This window comes from Phyllostomus hastatus, unplaced genomic scaffold (assembly GCF_019186645.2).
Source record: "Phyllostomus hastatus isolate PE091 unplaced genomic scaffold, TTU_PhHast_1.1 phas_scaffold_345, whole genome shotgun sequence".
Taxonomy (NCBI): domain Eukaryota; kingdom Metazoa; phylum Chordata; class Mammalia; order Chiroptera; family Phyllostomidae; genus Phyllostomus; species Phyllostomus hastatus.
The window spans coordinates 17,072,637-17,095,642 of NW_025334024.1; the positions used below are offsets into that span (position 1 = coordinate 17,072,637).

General features: G+C 37.1%; 1 protein-coding gene across 4 annotated transcripts in view; it reads right to left on the reverse strand.

The window, feature by feature from the left end:
- The window catches only part of NFATC3 (nuclear factor of activated T cells 3), a 102,170-nt gene extending 79,924 nt beyond the window's left edge, over window positions 1-22,246 (reverse strand). For 3 of the 4 annotated variants that reach the window (XM_045818891.1, XM_045818892.1, XM_045818895.1), the window contains exon 1: window positions 21,841-22,246. In XM_045818891.1, the coding sequence (XP_045674847.1) occupies window positions 21,841-21,943 (103 nt within the window). In that variant the 5' untranslated portion in view covers window positions 21,944-22,246. Of the gene's footprint in view, window positions 1-21,345; window positions 21,553-21,840 lie in introns of those variants that run through there. The other variant, XM_045818893.1, reaches the window with a different exon arrangement.
- Window positions 22,247-23,006: the final 760 nt, after the last annotated feature.

Here is a 23,006-nt window from a genome sequence, read left to right on the forward strand (position 1 = left end):
ATAAACTGGATGAACCTACAAACACTACCAAGGAAAAGAAGCCAGACAAAAAAGGTTGCATATCTTGTATGATGCAGTTTATATATTTAAACAGTCAAAATTATAGAGATAGAAAGCAGATTACAAGTCACCAGAGAATGGCAGTGGGGGAGAGGAAATGGGGAGCAATTACTTAATAGTTATAGGGTGTTTTTAAGGGGTGATGAAAAAGTTTTGAAACTAGAGTCAGGTGGTGGTTGCACAACATTGTAAATACACTAAATACCACTTAATTGAAGACTTTTAAGTGGTTAACTGTATGTTATGTAATTTTCACCTCAATAAAAAAAAATAAATCGAAAGAACTTGATAGTGGAATGAAGACACACATTTGCCTATTCCCAATTGAAACTCCACTAAATGATAGTAAATGTTTTTTTTAAGGGTGTAAACTCACAAAAACAAAAAGGGCAGGAGGTGAAACCACAGCAATACTTTTAGAAGCTGGAATGCAGTACTCATGGTAACTGATTTAGCACCTGAAAAAGCTAAAACTTAAGCCAGCAGCAAAAAGAAAACTGATTTCAAACAATAGAAAAATGACCTCCAAACACTCAGGAAATGCACTACATTACATTTGGTACTTTTGGAAGTTGAGGTGAAGATAAAGCTGAAAACAAGATCAGCACAAAGCTTGTTTAAAAGAGTTAAAATCTCCTTCCTGATTTTCCATGCCTCCTCACTCTGTGTTACTGGATATACGTTCTCTAGGCACAAGTCTGAAGACTTCCTGAAGAGGTAAAACAGAAGGGCAACTGAGAGCCCAGGGTAACCACACAGAAAACAGTGAAATAAAAGTCTCTCTAAAACTTGTATATTGAAATCCCCAGTACTTTTCCCTCCCTTGGATCATAGTGTATAAATGGGCTTATACTTTGCAAGCAATATGAGCCCCTTTCTAGAGAATTCTGCTTTGGGGGATTAGCCAAAGAGAAAAGACCTACAGGTAATGATATCACAGGTTACAGTAAAGTTCCTACAGTGAGGGCTGCAGTTAGCAAGTGCCACTTAGGATCACAGAACTGACATTAATATTTTGGTGCCCATTTTAAAAAAGAAACAGAATCATAAATCATCAAACATCTGAGAAAAGCTTTAACATTAAAGACCGGCAAAAGGAAAAGTGGAAGAAAAAGACTGCAGTAAGAGGGAAACCTCAAAAATAAAAACAAAACCTATCCTTAATAACCTGAGGGGAAAAAGACATTATAATCTTGAAATAAGAACATGTCCTTATTAAAAAAGATAAAATAAAAACTTCTAGAAATTAAAAATAACAAATTGAAGGTTCAAACAAAAATAGAAAGATCAAAGTAAAAAGTTTTTCCCCTAGCTAGTGTAGCTCCACCCTGCAAACCAAAGGGTCGCTGGTTCAATTCCCAGTCAGGGCACATGCCTGGGTGCCCAGGTTCCCGGGTCCCCAGCGGGCCAGGTGCCCAGTGGGAGGCATGTGAGAGGCAACCACACAATGGGATTTCTCTCCTTCCCTTTCTCCTTCCCTTCCTCTCTGTCTAAAAATAAATAAATAAAATCTTTAAATTTTTGCAAAGAGACAAGTTCCAGGAGAACAGAAAATGGAAAGAAAGAAAGAAAGGCTAGCCTCACAGAGAGGCCAGCACAATGGATGAAAACAAATCCATACTAACACTTATCATTATGAAATTTTAGAACATAAAGGACAAAGAAAAGAACCTAGAAGACTGGGAGAACACATTATACATGAAGAACAGAATTAGAATGTAATCAAACTTCTCAAGAGTAAAACTGGAAGCTAGAAGAAAATGGAGAGCAATACTTTCAAAATTTTGAGAATAATTTAAATCTAATCTAGAATTATACACCAGCAATAATTAAGTGTGAGGGGAGAATAAAGACATTTTTAAATATATAAGGTCTCGCCCTGGCTGGTGTGGCTCAGTGGACTGAGCATGGGCCTGGGAACCAAAGGGTCCCCAGCTCGATTCCCAGTCAGGGCACATGCCTGGGTTGCAGGCCAAGTCCCCAGTAGGAGGCATGCAAGAGGCAACCACACACTGATGTTTCTCTCCCTGTCTTTCTCCCTCCCTTCCCCTCTCTCTAAAAATAAATAAATAAAATCTTTAAAGATATATATATAAGGTCTCAAAAATTTACCTCCCATTGCCTTCCGCTACTGGAGAAAGTACTCCAAAATGAGTGTAAAGGAATCAAGCAAAAGGAGGACATGTGTCCAAGAAACACGTGATTCAACCCAACAGAAAGGCAAAGAGACTCTTCTAAATGATAGAAAGGGGAGATCTCAGAATGGCAGATGTACAATAGCCTAGTCCTGATTACACAAGGTTAGAAGGCTCTGAGAGAGAAGTCTCCAAGAAAATAAAATTAACAAAATAACTGATATGTTTGAAAGTTTGGGGATGAGATTCAGCTACTTTAGGAATAAATTAGCGTAAGTACAAAGAACAATAACAACCATAACCCTAAAAAAATAAACTGTACAAGGAAGGAAAAATAATAATACTATACTATATAACTTAGCTATGAATAGCACAATATGTAGTCATAAACAATATTAACCTAACCATAATTATGATATAAGCATATTGGAGAATGAGAAATGTTCCCATGTGAAATCGGGAGTGACAATGTACTAACCTTACCTTCACTTTCTGCAGTGGGAAGTCAACAGAAAATGGCTAAAAATGAAAAATCAAGAAATAGCAGTATGAACATTTTATCTAGAAATCTGAAGGCAAATACCAAAAGAAACTGCTAAAAGAAATGAAAGCAACTGCCACAGGCAGGGGAAAAAGGAAAGTGAAGTAGAGGCAGAGTCAAGGAACTTTTCCCAGAACAAGCTTTACTTAACAATTTGATTCTTTAAACAAAGAAAGTCATATATAACTTCTATGATACTTGTAGTAACTAAAAAAAGAAAGAACTTTGCAAAAAAAATGAGAGTTAACAAGCTATTAATTGGCTAAATTCAAAACAATTCAGAATCTTGGAAAGGAAAATTAGCACATTGAAAGGGAATTAGAACAAAAATGATGAGTAATTTTAAAAAAGGAAAATTAGTGTTGAAAATGAGATTATATTAACAGAGCTAGAGTCAGAAAAAACAATGCAATAAGATGTAAAAAAGAAAGTGAACTAATTTATACCCAAGTTCATTAAGCAAAGGAAATCCACTTTATTCAAGAACATATTAAGAAGCAGTGTACCAGAATAAATGTAGAATTTCACACAGGTACGCAATTCTAGTATATCCTACCAAAGCAGAAAGAAAACACTTCCTGAGAAGAGTTTCAAAAAAACAAACAATTCCACTATTTTTAGGTTCTATCACCGCTAGAAAATCGTAATAATAATTAACAGTTAATCAAAGGAATTCTCACACAAAAAAAGAAAATATGGGAGACTCATTCAGCAACCACTTACAATATTAAGCACTACTATGATGCCTGACTGTAGGGATAAAGTCAACAGCATAGAAATAGTACTGCAATCACAGCTTAACATCCACATGTAGGAAAAAATAAATATGGTCAATTTACAAGAGAACACAGAATATGTACTAGTATGCTTTTGTAAATATAAAAATTTTATATATATATATATGCACGCCAGACAATGTAATTTTCTCCTATGATAGCCATTATGATGGCCTATAAAGAGAATACAATTAGTATAAAATTAAGTTTATCTAGGTTATAACAAACCTTTGAGTCTGTTCCATGTGACCTTCTCACCAACAGGCAAGAAATAGTAATAGCAATTAGGTGGGTAAAACGCTGCTTTGAAAACAGTGAACCACAGATGTCAGCATTTAGAACCTGTGCTTTTCAAGTTACTTATGAACAATATAAAGATAACATATATTCATGTTTCCAAATATACTATTTGTAGTAATTATATACAATGGCAGCAACTATGGAAGACAAAATTCAGAATGATCATGAGAAGAGCTGGGGGAAAAATCCCTTAAAAGCAGAGAGAAAATAACAAAGTGGTCTAATAATTACGATTCCAACGTAAACACAGAATAGAATCACACTATGTGTATGTACTCTGTTCAGAGTATGTATCATATATTTAGGAGGTAGTACGGAATAACACAACAAGCAGGGGGCAGGGAATTGAAGAAGAAAGAGAGAATGGAGAACACTGACTTTGGAGTCAACTATACCACTCAGGTTCATCAAGTCAATCTGCTGAGTTTCAGTTACCTTATCTGTAAATTGAGGATAATATCTACACTGAAAGATTGTTGTGAGGATTCTAGATAAGCTGTGTCAACAGCTAGCACTGTATCCAGAACAGACATCAAATAAATGTTAGATCTATTATATACAGAACATTAATAGAACAGAAACAAATCTGGGTCTCAATAACATGCATACTACTACTGACTATAATTTTTAAGTCAACAATAGGGTTCCATTACTTTAACAGCATATTATCAGGTAATGATAAAGGCATAATATAAAAATTTTATAAGTAGTCCTCTAACAAATCACATCAGTAAATCCTTTACCAAGTGATATGGATATTAATCCTACACTTTGAATAAGTATACATATAAGATCTATAGTTTCTAGAAAGAAATTCCTGTAACATAGATCCTCCATTTCTCCCAAATCCAGCACTCCCTTTTAGATAGTTTCTTCTCTTAATCCCTTACTACTCTGCACTTTTCCCCTGAGCTTCAGGCTACTAACAAGGATGACACCACCCATCCAACTTCTGTCTGCCTCAATCTCTTAACAGATTACCTCCACCCCCAACTCTAATTTAAAACCTGTTCACTCCAGGATCCTGCTTCACTGGCAGTTATCGTAGTGACACCCCATTTAGCAAGGGATCTTGATTCTACTTGACAAGGATAGCAGAGAGCCACTATCTCTTATACCACCCTCAAAAATATGCCCTGGCTGGTGTGGTTTAGTGGACTGAATGCCGGCATGCAAACTGAGTTGCTGGTTTGATTCCCAGTTAGGGCACATGCCTGGGTTACAGGCTAGGTCCCTGGTTGGGGGCGTGTGAGAGGCAACCACTCTATGTTTCTCTTGCACACTGATGTTTCTCTCTCTCTTTCTCCCTCCCTTTCCTCTCTCTCTAAACATAAATAAATATAAAATTTAAAAATGTGTGTGTGTAGATATGTATATCTACAAATATCTCATTTATCCTTTCACTTCTTTTTTGGGGAAAAAAGTGACTTATCTCCCACATAAAGCTAATCTCCCCATCTAAAATCCACTCCCTAGTTCCATCAGGTGTCTTCTCTTCCCCAGTTTCAACATTCTCCTTCTCTCCACTGGGTATTCCCTTCAATTTGCCAGTTCCTTTAAAAAGCTTCTCTGAGATCTGAGTTCTTTTTTAGGGTCTTCTCTCTCCACACCAGTTCTCAATTGGGACAATTTTGCTTCCCAGAGATGATCTGACAATGTTTGGAGGAAGTTTTGGTTGTCACACCTACAGGGATACTACTGGCATATAGCAAGTAGGTGCCCAGGATGCTGCTAAACATCCTACAATATATAACTCAGACCCCCAAAACAAAGAATTATCAGTGTGAAATGTCAACAGTGCCAAAGTTGAGAGACACTGATCTAAATACTTGGTTGGAGCATCATCCCGTATTCCAAAAAGAGTGCAGGTTCGATTCTTGGTCAGGGCATATACCTATGTTGCAAGTCTGATCCCCCATAGGGGTGTTATCAATCGATGTTTCTCTTTCGCATATATGTTTCCCTTCCTCTTTCTCTTAAAAAAAAAGAAAAGAAAAAAATGTCCTCTGGAGAAGATGAAAATAAATAAAAAATAAATTTTTAGAAAGAGTAGTATACTGTCCCCGTCTCCACTTTCTTTTTTTCTCACTTCCAAAGTTATATGGCTTCAGATCTTATCCATCCACTGAAACAGCCCTTAATACAGTCTGCACACCTGTATCGATCTCCCTGAAGAAGTAGACATTAACCCTTCCTCCTTAAACTACTCTACTTGAAAGGCAATAATAAAAATGAAAGCAGAACATAAATGAAACAGAAAACAGAGTAAAATCAATGAAGCCAAAACATGATTTTTTGAAAGCTAGTGAACTGAACACTTATGTTCACACAAAAACCTGTATGTGACTCTTTGCAGCAAATTTATTAATAACTGCCAATTATCAGGAACCAAGATATCTTTCAACAGGTGAATGGATCCACTACCTTCAGGACATCCATATAGTGGAATACTTTATAATGATAAAAAGAAACTAGCAAGTGATATATACAATGACATGAATGAATGTTACCTTAAATGCATTTTGTAAAGTGAAAGAAACTAGACGCAAAGGGAAAAAGGAGTGGGTTAACTACAAGAGGGCCCATAGGAGATTTTTGAGATGATGGAACTCTTCTGTATGCTACTGGGGTAAGGAATACTTAACTCTATGCATTTGTCAAAACCCACACAACCATGTATCACAAAGAATGAACTTTAACATATACAAATTTTAAAACATAACTTAAGGTTTAGGGGGATTTCAAGATGGAATGCACACAATGGGAAAAGAATGTACTCTATTACAAGCATATAAACTCAAGAAAGTATCCAGTATATAACAAAAAACCTCTTACAAGTCAACAAAAAAAAATCCAATTTTAAAATAGGATTATTTTTAGACCTTGAATACATATTTCTCCAAAGACAATATACAAATGGCTGGTAAACACATAAAAACACACTCAACATCACTAGTCATTAGGGAAAAGCAAATCAAAACCACAGTGAGAGACCAAAAATTTAAAATAACAAGTAATAGCCAGGATGTGGAGAAATGTGAACTTTCATACATTGCTAATAGGAATGTAAAATGGTGTTGCTAGTGTGTAAAAGTCTGTTATCTCCTCAAAGAGTTAAACATGGAATTAACATATAATCAAATGAAAACATATCCACACATAGAACTTTGTACATGAATATTTATAGTAACACTTACAATAGTAAGACCTGTACACTGAAAACTACAAACTATAGCTGAGAAATTAAATAGTAGTGATGTATAATAAAGCAGTAATAAATATATAATAAAATAATAAAGTAAATGAAGAGAGACATTTTACTCATGGATTGCCTGGAAGACTCAATACTGATATTGGTTCTCCCAAAACTAGTCTATAGATTCAATATAATCCTAATCAAAATTCTAATAGTTATTTTGCAGAAATTGGAAAGCTGATTCTAAAATTTTTGTAAAAAGCCAAAGGATTTAGAATATCCAAACAACTTGATAAAAACATGATTGAAAAAGTGACACTGAGTTCAAGAGTTACTATAAAGGTACAATAATCATGATGCTGTAGTTATCAGTAAAGGACACAAAGCACAAAAGAGGAGTCCAAAGTAAACCTACCCATATACAGTCAACTATTTTTGACAAAGGTGTAAAGACAATGCAGTGGCGAAAGGATAGTCTTCTCAAAGGAGAGCCTTTTCAATCAATGAGACTAGAAGAACTGGATATCCATTATGTAAAAAACAGTGAACATGGCTCCATATCTTACACCATGCACAGAAAAATTAACTCAAAATAGATCATAACCTAAATGTAAAATCAAAAACTATAAAACCTCCAAAAGAAAACCTAGAAGAAAATCCTAAAAAAAAAAATAATAATCCTCACCAGAGGATATGTTTATTGATTAGAAAGAAAGGGAAGAGAGAAAAGAGAAGAGGAGAGGAAAAAGGAGAGGAGAGCAAAAAGGAGAGGAGAGAAAAGAGAACAGGAGAAGAAAGAGTAGAAGCCAGAGGAGAGGAGGAGAGGGAGAGAGGAGAGGAGTAGAGCAAAAGAGAGGGGAGAGGGAATAGGAGAGGAGAGGAGGAGGGGAGAGAGAGGGAGAAAGAGAAAAACATTCATCAGTTGCCTCTGCCTCCCATACATGCCTGGACCAGGGATGGAACCCTCAACCTTTTGGTGTATGGGACAATGCTCCAATCAACTAAGCCACTTGACCAGGGGTAGAAGAATATCGTTGTGAACTTGGTTTAAGCAAATATTTCTTATATGTAACATCAAAAGCACAATTCATAAAAGAGCAAATTGATAAATCAAAATTCATTAAAACTAAAAACTTCTGCAAAAGACACTGTTAAAAGACAAGCCATGGATTGGGGAAAAACTCTTTGCAAAGCTTATATCTGACAAAGGACTTGTGACTAATAAAAAGTAAAGAACTCTCAAAATGCAGTAATAAGAAAATCCAATTTTAAAAGAGGCAAATAATTCAATGGTCATGACTAAAAGTGATATAGATGATTTAAAAAGATGTTTAAAGTACTAGTCATTAGGAAAATATAAATTAAAACCATAATGAGCCTAGCTGAGTAGCTCAGTTGGTTACAGAGTTGCGCCAGTACACACCAAGATCGCAGGTTCAATCCCAGGCCAAGGCACATATTGTACAAGAATCAACCAATGAAATAAGTGAAACAACAAAAATCGATATTTCTCTCCCTCTCTCTCTATTCCCCTTTCCTCTCTCAAAATCAATAAATACAATTTTTTAAAATAAAAAAAATGAGATACCACTAAACACCCTTCAGAATGGCTGAAATAAGAAACAGTGACACCACTAAATGCTGCCTAAGATGCAGAGAAACTGGGCAACCTGTGCACTGCTGGTGGGAATGTAAAAGTTTGTTAGTTTCTCAAAACTAAATTACCATACTGGAGGTTGGGAGGCAACTATTTGGGGGGATTTATAACCAGAAAAATAAAACTTACATTCAAACAAAACCTGTACACAAATGTTCATAGTAACTTTATTCATAATAGCCAATGACTGGCAATAATCAAACGTCCTTCAATGGGTAAAAGGTTAAACAAGTTATAAAACATCCATATCATAGAATACTACTCAGTAATTAAAAAGAACAAACTTAATATATGCAACAATTTGTAAGGATCTCTACGGAATTATACTGAATGTTAAAAGCCAACCTTAAAAGGTTTAAATACGATATGACTCAATTTCTGTAACATTTTCTTGAAATAAAATTATGGAGATGGAGAACAGATTAGTGGTTGCCAGGATTAGAGACTGGGGAGGGAAGGGGAGGAGGGAGGGAAGTGGGTGTGACCATAAAGAGGTTAGTGAGATGGAACTTTCTGGTAATGGAACAGTTCTGTATCTTGACTGTGGTGATGGTTACACGAATCAACACACGTAACAAAATGGCACAGAACTACAAATGCACACACACACAAATGAAAACTGATGACGTCTGAATAAGTTCGGGAGATTGTACCAATGTCATTTTCCTGGTCTTGATATTATACTATCGGTATGCAAGATGATATTGGAAAAAACTAAGAGAAGGATACCCAGAACCTCTCCCTTTATATATATATTTTTGTACCTTTCTGTGAATCTAGTTATTTCAAAATAAAAAGTTTTAAATAAGCAAGACTTGAACAGGCACTTCACTAAAAAGATAGATAGCAAAAAAGCACATAAAAAGATGCTCAACAGTATCAGTCATTAGGGAAATATAAAATAAAACCGTAAGAAGATATTACTACACACCTATTTGAATACCTAAAACTAAAAGGATTAACCATACCAAATGGTGAGGACATGGAAACGTTTATTTCAACTTCTGGTAAAATGTGAAATGATACATCCACCCCAGAAAAGTTTGGCAGTTTCTCAAAAAGTTAAACTTACACCTATCATATGATCCAAGGGTAAAGGAAATGTGTCTGCACACAGACTTATGCATGAATGCTCAGAGCAGCTTTATTTGTGATAGCTCAAACCTGGAAACAATCTACAAGTCCATCAAGAGGTGAACGGCTAAATTGTGGAATATGCACACAATGGGAACTACTCTCCAATAAAAATGAATAATCTATTGATATGCTCAATAACATGGATAAATCTCAAAATAAAAATGCCGAATGAAAGAAACCAGACAAAAAAGAGTATATACTTCATGGCACTGTTTACATGTTTTCTATAGTAACTTCAGTGGTTGTCTGGGGAAAGGTGAGTGGGAGGGAATGATTACAAGGAAACTTTTGGGGGTGATGAATATGTTCACTATCTTGAATGTGGTGAAAATTTCATAGATATACATGTGCCAAAACTTATCAAACTGTATACTTTAAATAAGTACAGCTTATTACTGAATGGAATCAGAATATGCCATATCGAAATATGCCACTTTGGCATAAGACTTATTTAAGCTGAATGCAACTGACAAACAGTTGACACAGAAAAAACGTTCTGCCCTCTCCCTGTCTGACTAAAAGCAGGGTACAATTCTGTTCATAAAGGAGACATAAATTTCCATTTATAAAGCTGCTCCTTCTATAGTCCCAGGAAAAGGTACATAACAAATATTATTAAACAACCCTTACTTATCATACATTTCCTAGGCACTTGCCAAAATGTACAGTTCCTAGAAGCCAAAACTCCCCTTTTACTTTGTCTAGTCTCTGCTCTACACTTTTTCATTCTGGTAAATTGATATATAAACTTCCCAAATTTTTCATAGTCCCTGGCACACTTTATTAAATTAAATCATTTTACCCCTTTTCCCACCTCCAAACTTGCTTCTCCACAACCACAACTGACCCAAACTAGAAAAATAGAAATAATCTTAGCCTCCTTACTCAATTGATACCAGGTCCTATTGATTTCTTTCCCCTAAATCTGTCTCAGCTTTATTCCTACCTTGCCATTTTCACTACTCTGCCCTTATCTTTTGTCAGATCCCATATTTGTCCCCATCTCCATTCTGTCTTACTCATTCCATTACCCACAGGGTAAACAAGTGCGCTAAGACAAATCTGACATTCCTGTCAAGCTTGGAATCCTTCAATGGCTCCTTGCTCTTCAATCTAAAATCCAAATCTCTCACTACGGCATAACAGGCTCTCTATCTCCAGCCACATCTGGATACTTTAGCCTGATATTCAACCTTTCCAAATTAAAGGCCTATGCTCTCTAACTTGTGTCTTTGGGTGTGTTCATCAGTAGCCCTGAAAGGTACATATTCTCTTATCTACCTAGGAAACTCACCATACTGAATCAGCTTGACTATAACTTCTCTAACCTCTCAAAATTAAGCTCTTTGTCATTTATGTTCTCACAGGGCCTTCTCTGTACCTGTATTATTTACACGTTCATTCCAATCAAATTGACACAATAAATTTCATTGAAAGACTGAATGGTTTAGTTTATCTACTCAGTTAATGGTCTTGGGGTCCCCTCCCTTTTGAGACTTATTCAATGTTCTTGTCTGATTTCTACTTTCTCTTCCCAGTGCATATCCTTCTAGTTTATCTTTTAACAGGCACTAGTTCCTGTCAAACTAGCCTTAAAGACAAAAAGTAAAATAACACTTAAAAAAAAATTTTTTTAAATAGTTTACTATTTCTATTTTGACAAATCAGGATTGGCTTAACTAGATGACACTGTCTTCACACCTGTCTAATTTTTTAAAAATTGATTTCAGAGGGGAAGAAAGAGAAACATCAATTTGTTTTTCCACTTATTTATGCACTCATTAGTTGCTTCTTGTATATGCCCTGACCAGGAATTGAACCCACAACCTTGGCATATCAGGATGATGCTCTAACCAACTGATCTACTGGGACAGAGCTTGTCTTTATGCTTCTGCATTAGCTGCTTGACCATATGACTCCCCTTGAACCACACAAGGAGCATAAAAATCTACTAGCCATTCTTCATTCTCTGCACTTAAATAAGCTCCCATGTCCACCCTCAAGAACTTTGACAACACAAGAGAAAAAGCCAATGCCAGAAAAAGTAATTGCTTAGTAAAAGTCATGTTTATATTTTAAAGTTCCTCAATTGCTAACATACTATGAATAGTAAGTGCAGATGATTCTTCTGGCTGAATCCTCCCTCACTCCCACCCCTAGCATCTATTTTCTCCTCCCTCCCAACAGATTTTCTTCATATATCCACTCCTCTCCCATGCAGCCATGTACTTCAGGGGAAGCCAACCACATCCTCAGGCCAAGGGATGAGCCTGGCTGACTAAGAATAATTCCATCAGTCTTTACCAGTGACTAATTTAGGAAAAGGGAAAGTAGCCCAATTTTGGTCAATGAAATGAGAGGTTAAGTTTGCTGTAGGCTTCTGGAAAAAACCTTCCTCACTTTTAAAGAAAAGAGCCAGGTGAAGAAACTGTTTGTATCTCTTTCCTTTCCCCAACAAAATATAACTATTTGGAAATGTTTAAACTAGAAAATTTAAAGTATTACTATTTCTTTCAAATAGTGATCAGATGATAAAAGTCAGTAAGTTTCAAAATAGTAATCAGTCAACATGTACTGGGTAATATGACAAAAGAGCCCTCTTGCCTTTGCTCTGAAAAGGAGAGTTCTGGAAAAGCTCAAAACAACTGGGTATGTGAAAAAAATTTTAAAAAGGTATTACACAAAGAGAAGCCCAACAGCCAGTACTGATCTTGGGAGATAAAAATAAATAGCAGATGGCAAATTGATCAAAATATCAAGGGAAAAAATGTGTGTCAGTAGCTAAAGAAGGTAGAGAAGTTTTACTTGGGTTCTAAATTCAACCAAAGAAATAAATAGTACTTGTACATCTTTTGGAACTTGTAAGACAAAATGTTAAAAAAAAAAAAAAAAAAAAAAAAACCCTGCCCTAACTAGTAATTTAGCATTTTTAAAATTCTCAACTTTCTCCTCATTTAGGTTTAGGACGGTTTTAATGATGAATCTAAAAATTCTTTAAATTTTAAATCTTCTGAAGTCTAGAACAGCCTGTGAAGGTCACAAATCAAACCATAATCAGCAAAACATGGGAGGGAGTTGTCAAAGAGGCCAAATCCTCAGTGTTTAAAACTTCAAACTATAGGGCCGCCTGACCTCCAAATCCATAAGGAAGCAAAGAGAAGAGACCTAAAAGAGCAGAATTTGGGCCTAGCACAACTAGCTGTGCAGTACACTCCACTGGCCTGGCTGTATCATTGCTACTATTTTAAAATCTCTAGAGTAGGGCAAGGAGTAAGAGACAACCTCAAGCAGCCATTTTAAGCCAAAAGCAGGAGATCTAGTCACAGTAACACATGTATAACTTGTAACTCTTGTTCAGATATGTTTGATTCCATGTATTCAACTGGAGGATTGGTTTCACCAAAGGAAAAATTGACTGTTTCTGTACTAAACTCTTTCTGGGAATAGTGGTGAGGCAAAAGGCATAGTAGAAAGAGCCTAAGTCAGAAAACCAGGGTTCAAATACCAACTCTTCTACTTTCTAGAATCTAGAATCTAGATGGTCAATTCTATCTACTGTATAAAACGAAAATACCTACCTTTTCAGGTTATAATGAGACTTGGAGATAATGTATCAATATATAAAAATACCCTGCACATACTAGATACTCATGAACACTAAATTAAGTATTTGCCTAACAGAACACAATCAAAAAAGAAACAGTTACAAAATGATCAAAATTATAGGCTGTGAAAAAAAACCTTTAAGACTGTCAAGCAGAAATTAAGCAATTTACTGGAGAAGAACAAAAGACCAGGAATCAGAGGTACTGAGTTTCTACTAGACAACTAACTAGGTAAAATGACCTTGGGCAAGCCAACTTGAGCCTCAATTTCCTCTTATAAAATGAAAGGACTGGCTTAGCCTGAAACTATTCTGTGCTTTTTAGCAATGTCACACAATCAGCAATAGTCACTAATCTTTAAGAACCCAGATCTAGAGCTCCGAACTACCTTAAAATGTTTCCAAACTGCCTTACCAAAGAGAAAGACTATGAAACAAATGTGGATGGCAGAGGCAGTTCACACAAATGGGTGGAGGGAAAGGTTTTACACTGGGGCTGAAAAGATGAATAAAATAAATGACAAAACTTGATATTATTGTACAGAGTTAGGGATATCAAATAGGTGGAGCACAATGAGGAAGACCAATGAGGACGCAGAATACAGATGCAAAGGAGCAGAAACAAGATAACCTTAGTTGTGACTTTCAAAACTGAATTTGGAGTAATAAAATATGAAAAGAAAATTACACAAATTCAAACAGAAGATAGCCACCAAGACCTGACTTTGGCTATAGAGCAGAAAAAAATGGGAAGATACAACTCATTTTCAGAAAGTGGCAAAATTTAGCACCCAACTAACCCACTAAAAAAATGACAATAAGCTAATTCAATTAAAAAATAATCTTAGAGCTCTGTTTTTCAAACCTAAGTGAGTCATGAACAAATTTTTAATTTAGTGAAAAAGAAAACCTCAGGGTAATTGCCATAATATAAAGGTATATGCTGTTTTATCTGAAACGTCTATCTCAGTTTTCTGTGTATAAACCTGAATGGTTGTGCTAGGTTGAAATGTTAAATGTATTTCTCACTCTACATCTTGATCAAAAAAACTTCAAAACTTTGTATTGTGAAAGTTCTCTAGCACAGAGTATATAGTATAATGAGTCCTCATATATGTATCATCTAGTTTCAACAATTTCTGAATGTAATTTTTAATTGAAGAACCTTTACCAAAAAGAAGTGAAAGTTGATAACGGAGGAAATATTAAGTTTCCTTAATTTCTTATGTTGCAATAAAAATAACAAAAAGTAACATTTAAGACAAAAATTTCTCTATCTTGCCATGCTGGTGTGGCTCAGTGGCTTGAGTACCGACCTGTGAACCAAAGGGTTCTGGGTTCAATTCCCAGTCAGGGCACATGTCTGAGTTGCAGTCCAGGTCCCTAGTGGGGGCCACATGAGAGGCAACCACACATTGTTTCTCTCCCTCTATTTCTCCCTCCCTTCTCTTCTCTCTAAAAATAAATACATAAAATCTTAAGAAAAAAAGTTTAAGTAAATTGATAAATAATAAATATTAGACTAGTGGATACAAGCAACATCTAATATTATATTTTTTAAAAATAATTTCAAGCCTTTAGATTACTAAATAATAAATAAAATTTTTCTGATGCTATATATTCACTATGAGAAAATATTTTTAAATACCTACTCAAAAGAACATCAAAAATCAGTTTACTTCCTATTTATGCACACCACTAACTCACTTCACCATCCCATTGCTAACATTACCGAATCAGAAAGAGAAATAGGTTTTGCAGATCAGACATACCACAACTAATTTTTATTTCTTTTTATTATTTATACCAGTTTTCAAAAATTATTGAATAAATACAACAGCAAGTCCTATTAACTTCACAATGCGAACTTTTCAAAGTGAATATTTTTCTTATCCTAATCTGCACCTTAAAGAACTTGAAGAGTTTTTAAATTTTTTAACTGTTTATTATGGGAATTTTAAAACATACACAAAAAGTACAGAGGTTATAATAAGCCCCCATACACTCACCATGTAACTTCAGCAATTTTTTAATGTCATTTTTTTCTGAATGTCATTTTTATTTAACAACCTTTTTCATTTTAAAGCAATACTGAAAAATATTTGCATTTAAGTACAACTCACAAACTGTCCATTAAAGTCTTCTGGGCAATGATTACCTTGATAGAAAAAAATATTTTTTCTGGGCAATGATTACCTTGATAGAAAAAAATATTTATGTGTCATACATAAAATATTTTTATGTATGACACAAATCGACATTCCTGAAAAAAGTTATCATTTCAAAGCTCACATAATCCTATTTTCTAATTAAAATACAGCAAAGTTGATGAAAATGTAACACAAAATTAAGAAATATAAAAATATTTAAGACACTAAAAACATTTTAAAACATTAAAATTCTCACCTGCTTCTGTAACATTAAGACATATTAAGACCATACATTTTGTTGGAAAATGAAGCCTTCAAGTTACTTCTCTAGTGTACCTGGGGTTTTCAAGCTTTCACAGACATGTAGTCTCCCTTACACAGAGAAATACCAATACGTTAACTATAACTATCCCAACGATTAAATTTCAGCTATCAATCCAAAGACAATTCACAGACCGTACTACAAATCATACAGGTCCAATTGTTCCACTCTTCTAAAGTTTACCAAAGTCCAGCAAACAGGTGAGAGTCATACAATATAATTATACAAACATTACCAGATATGCAGAAATATATGCAGACACATACTGTGCTTGAGTTAAAATTATGGCTGTCAAAAAAGCTTGCTCCTGCTTGTGACTCTCCTAAGCCTCCCTGAACAAACTCACTCCTCTTAAATTCCACTGTTACTTGAACCTCATATGGCATGCCTGGGCAAATTTGATGACTTGGATTTTGTTTTAGAAGCCAGGCTTACTGCCAAGTCTGCTGTGTCTACTCCCCTGACCCACCAGGACAGCTTTAGACAACACCTCCCTTATTTATGTTACTGCAGTGAGCAAACTACTGCTTACTATCAAATGAGGCTCAACCTACTCAGGTTTCCTATCTCTTAAGAGTAATGCTATTGACTTCACTGTATTATGGCTTCCTCAACTCCACCTCTCATATAAAATAAAACATCACCAAACTGAATCATCAACTACTACCCAATACTAATAGGGAAAGTAAAGAATACATTCAACTTCAAGATCATTAACACAGCTTGCTATATGCTCTTAAAAGATTTCCATTTTATGTATCAGTATTTTATTTATTACTTTCAAGAAAAACAAACTCCACATTTTCTTACCAAAAATGTCTTCATGATCACACTTCACTGAAAAAATAAACAGAGCAAAACTCAAAAGCAGAGCCTGGGGTATACCTTCAATAAAAATACGTAAGATTTTAGACAAAGTTTACTTGTTGCCACAGAAAGACAAATAATAATAGTAAGTTGATTCTATAACTTACCCAAAATTAATATCTCAAATGCTTAAGATACAAGCCTTACTAGGACCCCTCCCCCAATTTCTTGGTCACGTATATAAATACCCAAGTTTTAACTCTAATATTATCTAATAAAACTACTCCAGTATTGCCTTTGCAAACAGTTTAGAATACATGCCAAAATATTCCTTCTGTATCAACAAGTGGGAAAATCTAAGAAAACACAGACATAACAATGCTCTTACGATAATGAAGTTTTAACAAAACAATATGACAGAACTTTTTCCTTAATTTTTCACCATACTTACTAAAATGTATTTATTCACTAATCTCCACCACAAAATTCTGCTAATACTCCCAGGGGCACCCTCTGCCCCTATGAAAAAAAAGCGTCAAAGAAACATAATATTGAATAATTCTTCCAAGTTAAATAGTGAGATGTTTATCATTGACTCAATCACCTAATACATATTCTCACTGCATTCAAGTCTAAAGATAAAGCTGACCTATGGTATAAAAGGCTCAGCAGTAACCAAATCCTCCTGCACAGTACCTACTGCACTGTACAAACACACCATTAAATTTCTACAGGAAACCATACACGCAAGTTCCCTTTTTTATACTGATTTAAATATCCAATTATACTTCGTATGGTTTGCAAATCAACCATCTTTACACCATACTGAGTAACAACTTCATTCAACAAAGCAGAAAAACATAATTAAAAGCGAATGAACTTCAGTAATTATATTTACTAAGATATAAGGAAGGATGTAAATTGAAAATAATAGAATTAAGAGAATAAAATAAAAATGTCTAAGGCATATTCCGACTCATCTAAGTAAGATTTAAATGGCTGGATCTCCAGTGTTTTAGTTTAGTATAGGTAAAAGGATCTAGAAAAGAGGAGGAGGTTAAAAATAAGCTACCACCAGTTTTGTGTCTGTTTTTAAAGAACAGTTTAAAGTTTTGTTAACTACCACTTCTAATGAGCACCACTGGACCAAGGACTGTGCCAAGAGATTTCAATACAGAGTGTGGCAAGAGTAGATTTACTGTTGTTCATATGGAAAATAATATAATAGTTAATAAATAAATTATAATAATAAACTGTGATCCACATTCTCCTAACTGTAAACTTCCTTTGCATGTACATTATCTCACTTGACACAAGGTAAAATAAAAATATTGAGTAAAAATGGTCAATAAAAACTGAAAAATGAGAAAACTTCTAAGATACAATAAATTACAAAGAACACATGAATCAGGTCTCCAAGCACTAAACAAAGTAAAAAACACTACAGATTAAAGACTAGACTGTGATCTAGGAAAAACTCAACTTTACATACAAAAAAGTTGAGTATTCAAGTGGTATCTGACAAAATATATTTCTCCCTTTTTAAAAAGTGGCAGAAAGCCCTGGCTGGCGTAGCTCAGTGGATTGAGCATGGGCTGCGAACCAAAGTGTCACAGGTTCGATTCCCAGTCAGGGCACATGCCTGGGATGCAGGCCACAGCCCCCAGCAACTGCACATTGATGCTTCTCTCTCTCTCTCTTTCTCCCTTCCTTCCCTCTCTAATAATAAATAAATAAAATCTAAAAAAAAGTCAAATGCCATATGTTAAAAAAAAAAAGTGGCAGAAGATACTATACACAGTGTAACACAAACTCCTCCCAGTGACCCTTATTCAGGTAGAAAGTCAATATTTAGTAACAAACAAACCCTGAAAATGAAACTTTGAATATGAAAAGTAAAGATTATAACATCAAACTAAATTAGAGATACACAATCAGTACACTAGAGTAGGAAAAGCTGCCCTTTATAATGGCAAGTAATGTTAACAAACTACGTACATTAAACACTTGTCAATTTTAAATTCTCTACTATTGAGATACACCTTTATTTTGAAGCTAGGCATTAAGTAAAAGAAAGTTTAAACAAAATAGTTTGATTCCTTTTTAACTGTAAAATTCAAAACTAGCACTGTCCTCATAGTATAAAACAAATAAAAGCTAAAGACTCTAGGATCTTAAATTTTCTTTAATGGAAAAATCTCAAAACACCTCTATAAGCAAATTTCTTAAAAAGTCAGTCACAAATGTATCTGACATTATCAAGTATCAAATCATCAGATCATTTAATTTCTACTTTAACAAGCTTGCTTAGGACATTTACTAAATTGGGCCCTTGGTTAGTCCTCAGTCTTCATCCTGTACCTGCCTTCCCAAATATTTTTCAAAAATCTCCTGCATGAAATTAGATGTGATGCAAGTACTCTAAAATCTTTAGAGATGGAAAACCTGTAGCCCAAAATTACCAAGATCTGCTATCTTATGGATCTGACCAATAAAAGCCAAAGAACTGAAACAAGTCTCAACTTCCTCTCCCACAGAAAGTGAGCACTGACTCAAAACTTCAGCAGTGCTTACTCATTAAGTCAACAAACACCGGGTGCCTAGTGGGTTTAAGGCACTATGCTAGGCACTGATAACGAACAACTATGAACAAGGTATAGACACTACTTCTGCCCTCATGGAACTTCCATTCTAATGAGGAAGAGAATCCAAAAAACAAGTGAAAACGCTGGTACAACCTGATACTGACCTGAATTCTACCAAGCAATTTTATTCTCATGGCCCTCTTTACTGCCTATTATCATCTTAAGAGCATGTCAGTCAACCCACTTAGTTTCTTCAAATGACACACATAATCATGCTTATGAAAACTAATTTTGTAAACCAATAATTTTGAAACCTTAGTTCTGAATATATAACATATCCTTATCAAGAGAATTTAAAAATTAGCTGCCAGGTATTCACAGCAGCACTACTTACCATCAATGGAAACAAATTGGGAAATATATACAATAGAAAATTATTCAGTCACAAAAGGAATCAATCTACAACATGGTTGAACTATAAAAACCATGCTATGGTTTTTCACTATGCTAGGTGAAAAGAGCCAGCAACAAAAGGTCACGTACCTATGATTCCATTTACATGAAATAACCAGAACAGGTAAATCCACAGAGACAGATCCCAGATTAAGGACTGGGCTTCCAAGGACTGGAAGGGGGCCAGGGAGAATGAGGAGCAACTGCTTAATGGGTTCAGGGTTTCCTTTTGAAGTGATGAAAATATTTTGGAATTAGATAGAAGTAGTGATTACACAACATTGGGAATGCATGAAATGCCAATGAATCATTCCCTTTAAAATGGTTTATATCATGTGTATTTCACGATATAATTTTAACTGATTTTAATTTTAAAAACTTAAAAAAAAACAGCTGCTAGCATACTTTTAAATGAACTTTTTATGTCACAAATAAAACTGCTCAAGTTTAACTTTGAGGGTTTCAGATATAAATCAAGTTTCAAACCTTAACTCCTTCTAGATCCATATTAATATCAAAATGGTTTTCTGAGTTTGACCAAAAAAATCAGTCATTTCTTAAAAAGCTGTTTTCACGGGTTTTAAATGTTTCTCAATATTTGGATGTACATACAATTCCTATTTACATGATGATACTCCTTTTATTACTCACATGTTTGGTTAACGTCTTCATTGATCATATATATTTGGTATAGAATGTGCTCTGATCAAGCTCGTGCCCAGTAAGTTTGCTGACATCAACTGCTCATGTTTATAATAAAAATATTCAAACTAGTTGTTTTTATTTCGTTAAATCCCCATAACCTAAGAACAATTCAATGCCACATTCTTCACAAATGCAACTTTCCCCTTTGAACCTCTCTATTCAGTCTGCCTAGCAGCATAGTTATTTGGGTCACGTGCCCCCCCGACCCCCCCCCCCCCGACCCCATTTCCCAATCTCCTCGAGGGTCCTCAGTCCTTTTTGCATCTAGCGCAACACTACAGAGTTCCTAACAGTACCTTCGACATAACAGTTGCTCCATTGATGTGGAATTGAAACAAACACAGCCAACAAATAACACTGCAAATTATTATGTTGTAAAAAACATGTAATGTAAAAAGACTAAAACGACTGATAAACAGGGCCCAGAGAATCCTTATGCCTCACGCTCAGTTACGTTTTTCAATGCAACTCTACAGAACAGTCTGTTGAACATCAATATGGACATGAAATAATTCACCTAATACCCGGAAAGAATAATTAGGGATTAGTCTTATCCATCTCCCTTTTGAAGTTCGCCTACATGGGTAATAGGGAAAGTGAACTTACTGAACCACAGTATTTCAAACCAGGTCACAGGAGACCTCTAAGTCCCCAGCCACCCTGTTTCTATTTCCTGATTGGTCTGACCTCCATGTATTCCGGTGCCCAGCCTTCCCAACTCACGATCTCCTTTAAAACATCTTCCGAGGTGAGCTTTTTCTTAAAATAAAAACTGTTTTCCAGAACTTTCTATAATTATGAACAGGGCATCTCACTTTCTTCTAATCTTCTGGAACACTTTGCTCAAGAAAAGAAGCCTAGTTTTCAGAAAGTCCCGTTATGTTACACTTCGAATTAAAAGTGGGCCATAAACTTACACAAGTGGAACTTAAAACGACAGCATTCGTCTCCCGGCAAAGCAGACTTCATAGATGCGTGCACGAATTTCAGAGCGCTCCTACACTTCAAGAATGTGCATCTTTCAAATAAAGATTTTAAAAGACTAAGAATAGATGAAAAACCAAGTGCGCTTACACTTCACAGAGAGACATTTTCTCCGCACCACGCTGGCAAAGCAGAGACAACCAGACGTCGCTCGGTCAGTGGCCCCGACCCTCGGCCCAAACCCCGGGAGTCCACTGGCCACAGGCGTCCCGGAGTCGAGTTTCCCACTACTTCGCTTCCCGCTAAGCCCGCGGCCACTACCACACCGCAGCGACCCACCCGCCCGCTCAGCGGTGTAAATCCGCTCTTCACTCGCCACACGCACGCACACACGGTGTTACCAGACACCGGACGACCAAAAGGACCAGGGAGAGGGCGAGCGAGAAAAGGAGCAGACGCTGCCCGGTCCCGCCGGGCCCGGCACCCACCTGCAGGCCGCGAGCCCGGGGGCGGCGGTGCCGGCGCCCCGTCCTCGCCAAAGACGAGTTTGAAGTCGAGCTCGTCGTGGGCGCCACAGTTTGCAGTAGTCATCGGCGTGGCCCAAGGTACTACGGTTCCTCCTCAGGGGGCGACTACAGCAGCGACAGCTCCTCAGCGCCGCTTCATGCCGGGCCGAGCCGGCCGAAAGGTAGCGGCTCCGGAACAAACTTTCCGGGCACGACCGCGACGCCGAGCGTTCCGTTCCGAACTCTAGAGCTGGCCTCGCGCCGAACCGCACCAGGAGCTGCCACCGCCGCCAGTCTCTGGTGCCTAAGCCGCCACTGTCGCCGCAGCCGACATTCCCCGCTCCGCCACAGTCACCGCCGCCACCGGCGCGCTCCCGCGCTGTGCCGCGCGCCCGACCCCGCCCCCTACCGCGCGCCCGTCTCCCCGGGCCTCCGATAGGCCGCTGGCGCCGCGGCTAAACCCGACGGCCCCGCCCGCTCACCGGCCTACCGCGTGACGGCGTCGCTGGAGAAGGAAGTCATGTGAATACGGAGTGCTGGAGAGCCCGCTACCTCTTGGGAGTTGTAGTTTGGCCTCTACTCCTTTCTCAACTTCTAAACCAGGCCCGCGCACCCGGGTGTAAAGTTGCTATCTCTAAGTGGGTTGAGGAGCCCATCACCGGACAATTGGGAAAAATCCCTTTCCTTACTGGGTCGTAGCGCACGTCCAGGAAGAAGTGCCAGAACCCTGAGCTTACGGGTCTGTGCGGTATTACTCTGCTTGACTGGGTTTGTTAAAGGTGTCAGGGCCGCGGACGGCTACGTGAGCTCTACGTGAGCTTCAAACCCTCATCCCCGATCCCAAGCCTGATGGCGGGGTCTCGAGAAGGCGGGGACCAGACCTAGGGTGGGGCGGAGCCAGAGACTCGGGCTGCACTACGAGTCTCGTAGACCTACTCCAACGGCGCGGGTACGGCACAAAGTTGGCTGAGCCTTTGTCTGTCCCCACGCGCCGGCCTAGCAGCTGCTCCCTCGAGAACAGGCCGCTCATTCGAGGCCTCGGCAAAGCCTGAGGGGTACAGCCTGTCCCTGCTGGAGGTTGAAAAGCCCGTCATGACATATGCACCCAAGTACAAATGAAAGCGGGCAGGATCGTGTTACCCAAACCG